Source organism: Hippocampus zosterae, chromosome 9 (assembly GCF_025434085.1).
Source record: "Hippocampus zosterae strain Florida chromosome 9, ASM2543408v3, whole genome shotgun sequence".
Taxonomy (NCBI): Eukaryota; Metazoa; Chordata; class Actinopteri; order Syngnathiformes; family Syngnathidae; genus Hippocampus; species Hippocampus zosterae.
In genome coordinates this window covers 12,277,498-12,284,997 of record NC_067459.1, presented here as the reverse complement: position 1 = coordinate 12,284,997, position 7,500 = coordinate 12,277,498, and the positions used below count along the sequence as shown (strand labels likewise).

The following is a 7,500-nucleotide window of genomic DNA, read 5'->3' as shown; positions in this document are numbered from 1 at the left end:
GCAGGTCTGCACTTGTTACACAAGAGGATGTGTTTACCTTGGCGAGGCGTGAAGGCCCGCACAGGCCTGCCGCTCGCTTACCCTCTCCCATGACATTCTGCCTCCAGCTCATGATAAGCACTCCCTTCGCCTGAACCAGAAGCTCCCAATTTTTTTTGCGCCATTGGACCACTTTCGTGCAATAATGTGCCAGACTGGCATAGAAGCAAAGTAAAACAATTGAGTAGGAGCCTTTTGCACTTGTTTCTCTTCAATGCGCCAATCTTGACATAATGGATGACAATGATTCACAAGCGTTACTTAAGGTGGACATAGAATGTTTACGCACCCATATTCAAATGCTAGGTTATGTGATATTAAAAATATATATATAAGACCAGGGCCACCCGGTGAACGACTGGTTAGCGCGTCGGCCTCACAGTGCAAAGGTGTAGGGGTCTCGATTCGGCTATGTGGAGTTTGCATGTTCTCCCCGTGCCTGCGTGGGTTTTCACTGGGTACTCCGGTTTCCTCCCACATTCCAAAAACATGCGTGGCAGGTTAATGGAACACTTGAAATCGTCCCTAGGTGTGACTGTGAGTTTGGAGGTTGTTCGTCTCTGTGTGCCCTGCGATTGGCTGGCAAGCGATTGAGGGTTTTGACTTCACTCAGACTTGGCAGTGTTCATAACTACAATACAATACATTTTTATTTATTTCGCGCTTTCACAACAGCTTATGTTGAAAGCACTCACTTGCTGCCATTTAAAGTCCTCTGATTAAACCCACAAAATGTTCTAGTAGACTTTTCCTGACATTGTTTTGCTTTCTACCAGAACCCTTGAAAGCTTTGTTCTAACACTTGGCCTGCAGTAATGTCCACCCCTGTCGAGTCCAAGTCAAGTTTGAGTCAAAAAGGTCCAAGTCTGGTTCCAAGTCCAAGTCCAGATGAGATCAAGAGTAAAAGCTTAAGACAAAAAAGGACTATTTTCACACCCACAACATTAGAGAAATGTAATTATGCTCAACACTCTTCTTAGATGGCTTTGATTTATTAACCGTGTGCAGATGAACAACAAACACAATTATCTGTTTTTGTGGTGCCTCTGCGAGTGTTGAAGTAAGTTCGATGTCATCTTACAGAATCTGCAGGTTGTCTCAGGATTTTTTAAAGACATGGCGACTGCCAGTTTTCTATGGTTGACAAAATCAAATTTTATAAACCCACTTTTGGAAAAAGTCTGTACTTTGGCAGTCGCGGCCCGGGCAAGTTAACCAATCAGATGGCTATTTTGAAAGTCGGAAAAACTTTATTTCTAAGGAACTTTCGATGGAGGACATTAATTTTCAGGAACACAAAGTTGTTCTGGACTCGGTCGAGTCGATTAAAATATTTTAAGAATCCAATGGCCGAGTCGAACAGGGGGACATTCCTGTTCCTGCTCATGTTCTTGTTCTTGTGTGCGGCAATCCAAATTTGCGACAAACGTCATTTAGCAGCAGGCGAGAAGCTCAGCTCCCCGTGAATCTCGCAGCTTTTACACACCAAGCTTGGTGAGATTCGCTTGGTCGGTGCGAGTGTCGACATGCATATGTGTGTGTGGGACTTTGCGTGGGAGTGTGTATGTATATGTGTGCCTCTCTGTGCCTGTGTCTGTCTGGTACACTGCGCTTAAGAGTGGGAGGTGTTAAGTCAGGTCTGGCACTGCATACCTGAACTAGCGATGGTACACATGGCCACATGCTTTTCAGTGTAGTCATCTGTTGTTCGGAGCAGCAGCATGATGGGATGAGCGCTGCGAGCACACCTGCCTCACACTTCTGAGGTTTGATGTTGGAATCTTGCCTCTGGCCTTTTCTGGGTGGAGTTTGCATGTTCTTCGACTTCCTTTCAATAACATGCATGTCAGCTTCGTTGGCAGCTCTCAATCGTCCGTAGGTGTGAATGTAGGCGTGAATGCTTGTTCGGTTATTTGTGCCCTGCGGTTGACGGGTGACCAAGAGAACAGGCGGTTGGATGTTCCAAATATTTGATGTGTACTTGTCTTTTCATGAATTAAAGGATAGTCACCATTTAACGCCACTCTTTCCCCTCCAACTTCTACCCCACCCAACCCAACCCCCACCCGCAGTCGCCAAGCCCCATCATAGCCAAGCGGCCCAAACTGGAAAAATTGCCATCTCCATCAGCTGACGACGAACACAAAACCGAGTGGCTGCAGTCATTGTCCAAGTCTAGACACAAGGTTGGTAAACAGACCGCAAAGTGTGCAAAGTGCATTTCGCAGTGTTAAATACAAAGTGGTGACACACAAGCTTCTGACATGATCATCAGTGGTTAGTTGATAATAATAATAATAATTTCAAAAACACTGTTCAATTGAGCGGGTCGGTCACGGCCGTTTGAACGCACGGAAGGGTTTTCGTCATCGTGACTTGAGCTTGCTGTTGTGGTGTCCAGGACCTGAAACAAATCCAGCTCAAGCAGAGACCTTCGGCGTTCCGGCCTTGGTCTCCAAAAGGATCAGCTCGGGAGAAACCAGCAACTCAATGTGAGCCGCAGAGGTGAGTTGTCATGATTGTTTCTGAAATGATAACAGAAATGCTTTAAGTCGGGGCGAGGCAAACTTGGAGCATTCTTGATAATGTGAAAGCATGGTGGGCCAGATTAAAGACCAGGGCGGGTTGTATATTTACCCACCAGCTGCACATCTGTTGCCCTTGTAGTTCCACTTTAAAGAGTCAGGAGACTTTGACACACGCTCCTTCAACCCCTCTGGTGCATCCGGGGGACAGCCATGCTCCTGCCAGCTGCACACCAAACATCCAAGAACTGCAGAATGGCGACACGCAGCCCGCAGCACCGCACCTCGATGACATAGACACGGACAGGGAGATCAATGTGGATGACTATGATGATCGTGAGTATTTTCTATTATCTGAACCAGGAAATAGTTGCAAACAGAAGAAAGTCATATCCTGTTAAAATTGTTGAACACGCGAAAGGAGCCACGGAGGATAGGGTTCATATGATCATACTGTGCAATGGCGCCATCAAGTGGTTAATAGTAGAAGTTAGCTGTACTGTACTCCAACTTCCAAGTGGAAGCATCTACTGCAGTGGTCACCAACATGGTGCCCGCGGGCACCAGGTAGCCCGTGAAGACCACTTGAGTAGCCCGCCAGTGCCTGGACATTGTGATTTGCTAGTAGAAATTATGATTTAAAAATGCAAACATTGGCAGTACTGTGAGACATTTCGAAACACGATCAAAGTCTGACAATTTAAATCATCAAGTATTAAAAATAACACATCCTCATATTATTGAAGGTATTTTGGACAAATACGTTATTTCAGACGTGTATCAATTTGGTAGCCCTTCACACAATCGGTACACATGAGTTGCTCTCACCCTCAAAAATGTTGGTGACACCTGATCTACTGTATATTTTTTTTTAAATACTGACTAATATACAGTATATAACCATGTAAGTAAATGCAATTATGACTGTAAAAAAAGAAATGTAAATGTTATTATATTTACGTTATTATTTACTATATATCATGAACAAATATACCGCATTGGCCCGAATATAAGACGGCCCTGATTATAAGACAACCGCTCTTTTTCAAGACTCAACCCTAAAAAAAGACTTTGAAAACCAAATACATTTTTATCCAGAAAATAATTACAGCACATCTGAAACAAATGATTATAACAATATATTTGAGAGAAAAAGCACCTTGAAGTTTATACCATAACTTCTCCTCAGCTGCCGGTTAACCTGGCCAATCTTCGAACCACTTTTCTCCAGATTATCGATCCTTTTCTCCATTTTCTATTATCTCTACGATTATTTTCTTCTCTTTTCTTTCTTACCGCTATTTTATATTTTTCTTCTTCGTGCTACTGCTATTTTTATGCTTCGAGGCAGGGGTTCGCTTTGGCCTGGGAGTCAAGTTCAGCATTCGCTTCATTGATATCTGGCGCCATCTAGCGTCGTGAATGGGTATAATGCCTAGACCCCGAATATATATAGTCTTATTTCACTGCAAAAAACACCGTCTTATATACATAAATCATGAAAAAAATTGCAAACATTTAAAGGTTAAAGAATTTAAGCCATTACATTCATTTAAAAACAATGTGGCAAACCATGTTTTTACTAAAAGTAAAAAGTAGTTTACTAAAATATCCCAAAATATACAAAAGTAACATCATGTATTGTATTAAAAATACTACAAAATAAATTTAAAATGATTACATTAATGATCAAATTAAAGACAAGAGTACTGTCCGTAACTGCAAGTTTTTTTTCTGTCTAGGTCCACTGCGGGTATCCGCCCTGGCTTCACCCCCCTCAGCCTGCAGCAGCGCCCTTCAAACTTTGACCCCCCAGGCTAGAGAAACCTATCTGCCTCAGGAGGCGTCGACCTGGCTGTCAGGGCCCGTCTGCCCCGAGATGGACGCTCTGAGACAGACACTCTACGCTGGTGTGGAAACTAAAGAGGATCGAGAGAAATTCCTGCAGGAGGTGGTCAAGATGAGGCTGAAGCAAGAGGAGAAGCTGGCAGCCGCCGTACAGGCTAAACGCAACCTTCAGCAGGTCGCCGTCTTAAATGCTATCCTTAGTTGAGTATCGCTGCACTGGAAGTTGCGAGAACGAGTTATTAAATCACAAGTGATCTGGGTTGTCATCGCAGGAGTTGGAGTTTGTGAAGGTGGCCAAGAAAGGCCGCCTCCGTGAGGCCGTGGAGGCCAAGAGGAACCTGCGCAAGGAGATTGAACGCCTCCGCGTGGATTGGGAGAGGAAGTCCAGAGAGGCGGAGGAGGTGTGCGGCCGGCTCAAGGGGGAACTGGAGCACAAGAGACAGCAGCGAGGCTGCGACAAAGGATGCGAGGCCGAGCGACTCCGTGTCAAATACTCCGCCCAGGTGAGACGCTTAAGGATGGCAAACGCGCCCCGTAGCGTAGATGTCCGCCATTACAGATCAACCCAAAGCATAATAGCTTTCAACAGACTAGGTGTCGCTACGTTAGTTCGAGATCTGGCGACCGGGCACCGCTGTTGTTGCATGCTGCGGCTGGATCCCTTCACATTGAGCGAGTGCAGTGTGAATAAGGCTTATAGCAGGACTAGCCAAGCGTGTGTGCTCAAGGCCACCAATTGAATTTTAAAATGGAAAAGTGGGAGAGACAAAAATTAATTTCACGTAAAATAGGTAACACATTGGAAGCCACTGGTATCAGCGTCTCTCTCCATTTTCAGCATGACGTCCATGATCCACTGGTGAAAGGACATTTTGATCCTCTCCTCTCACACCTATAACTGCTTCAAACAACAAAGAGTATGCAGAAAAGTGGTTATGATTGAATGACTCTCTGTGCCTTATGTGTTGTGTTGTATTATTTTGTTATTATGATTTCGAGATGGCGGAGCAAGAGTGGCTGCCTTTACAGCAGCTCCTATACTTTTTGTTCTTCTACTTTCTCCCTTTCATAACTTTGCTGCTGTCAATCGAGAATTTCTCCATTGCGAGACGAATAAAGGTTTTCTTATTCTTATTATTAATATAGTAAAACCGGGAAACACTGCAGGTGATTGAGTTTTTGTTGACGACTTTGCTCATGTCGCCAGATCGACGAGCTGCACTCTGAGCTCCAGCAGGCCGAAGCAGACCGTGAGCAGCTGCGACGGGAGCTGCAGCAGGAACGCGAGGCACGGCAGAGCCTGGAGAACGTGGTCCGAGACTTGCAGTCCCAGCTGGCGGCGGCGCAGGACACGACGCCACACAGCCCTCAGACCTAAAGTACAGCCAAGAAAAGACACATTCAAAAAAAAAAAAGGACTATTATGTATGTATGATGAATCCATAGGATGGTGAGTCTTTAGGAAATGAAAACTGGATGAGGAAGCATCAGTTATGAGGAAGCAGTGATTCTCCATCAGTGACTGTTTTTGCTATAAGCTAATTGGAGAGAGGCCACATCTCACTTACTTGAAAATGAAGGGAATGGTCACACAGTCAACTATGGTGCCACAAAAGTATTGGTACACTCTTAGGTGTCTCTGCAGACCACTGGACCCAAGAGACGCCTGTTTACCACTATTCACTTTTAATATCAATTTGATTTTATATATATATATATATATATATATATATATATAATGTAACATTATACATCTATGACTAGAACAGTGTAGCGGGTGTACTGTTAATGATATATTGCTTGTTTATTCCATAGTCAAGAAAAGCAACCACATACCAATGTGTACACATTAAAATCTGAAGTATTGGATGGGATATACAGTATAGACAGAGATATGTGTATATATATATATATATATATATATATATATATATATATATATATATATATATATATATATATATATATAATATGTGTGTGTGTGTGTGATTGTGAATATCTTCTTGTACATTCTTATTTTTCAAAATATGCTCTTCTATCAGCAAATAACGCTCTCCTAAAAGACACACAAAAAATGAGAAACAGCTGTGTTGCTTTTGTTGGAATGTGGTACTTCTGTTTGTTTTGTATTTAGTACTGTAATTACCTTTTTGAGTTCATTTGAAAGCATTCTTTTTAGGGCTCTTAAATCAACAAATAGCGTTTATAAGAACAGCATTTCTACATATATAAAATGCAAAATGAGCATATATTTTTTTACTTTAGAAAAAAAAAAACAGGGAATTGCACTTTTTAAACAACCTCACATTGCACCCCGTTATTACATGATTCAAACAAGTTCAAATGAAACACTCTTTCCCTCAGTATGCTCTGATGTAAATACAAAGGATATTGTAAATAAGATTTTGTTGCTGGCTCCTGAATTTTATTTTGTTTTGCTCTTGCTTGAAACCAAAAACAGACTATATTTGGATTTTCCAAGCCGAGTATGACACGAGCGGGGCATATATAGGGGGGCATATATCAGACTTTTGGATGAAACCCATTGGAATAAGTTCCCTTTGATTGTCTACTTGAGAGAAATAGAGTATATAAAATCTATCTATCATATATATATATATATATATATATATATATATATATATGTATGTATGTATATATATGTGTGTGTGTATGTGTACACACATACACGCCAGTGACCAAAAAAACTGAAACACAACTGAAATGTCTGTATACCTGCCACTCGGTTTAAGAGTAGAAACCAGGCCTTCTTTTGGTGTTCTCACCTAGTTTAGACAAGAAACATGTACGTGTATGTCTTATCATCATGTTACCCTGACTCAGTATTAGTTGGGTACAGTGTTATATAGCACTCACAGCTTTCTGACTGTAGCTCATGCTATTGTAGTTTTGGTTTGGATGTAGGCTTTCATTTGTTTTCTTCTTTTTGCACCCCCCCCCCCCCCCTTCGGAAAACGTGTATAATACCGGTACCAATTAAAAATATCAAGTCAATCAAAGTGTCTGTATGTCTGAATGGTGTTTTGCAAATGTGAGGAATGGTAATCAACATATGGAGGCCTATTTG

At 42.3% G+C, this 7,500-nt stretch overlaps 1 protein-coding gene across 1 annotated transcript in view; it reads left to right on the top strand.

Annotated features, from left to right (window-relative positions):
• Positions 1-7,432, top strand: part of skib (v-ski avian sarcoma viral oncogene homolog b) — a 50,712-nt gene extending 43,280 nt beyond the window's left edge. The window contains exons 2-7 of the mRNA XM_052075636.1: positions 2,112-2,225; positions 2,441-2,544; positions 2,707-2,900; positions 4,307-4,587; positions 4,685-4,915; positions 5,620-7,432. Of these exons, the coding sequence (XP_051931596.1) occupies positions 2,112-2,225; positions 2,441-2,544; positions 2,707-2,900; positions 4,307-4,587; positions 4,685-4,915; positions 5,620-5,790 (1,095 nt within the window). The 3' untranslated portion in view covers positions 5,791-7,432. The remainder of the gene's footprint in view (positions 1-2,111; positions 2,226-2,440; positions 2,545-2,706; positions 2,901-4,306; positions 4,588-4,684; positions 4,916-5,619) is intronic.
• The last annotated feature ends 68 nt before the right edge of the window (positions 7,433-7,500 follow it).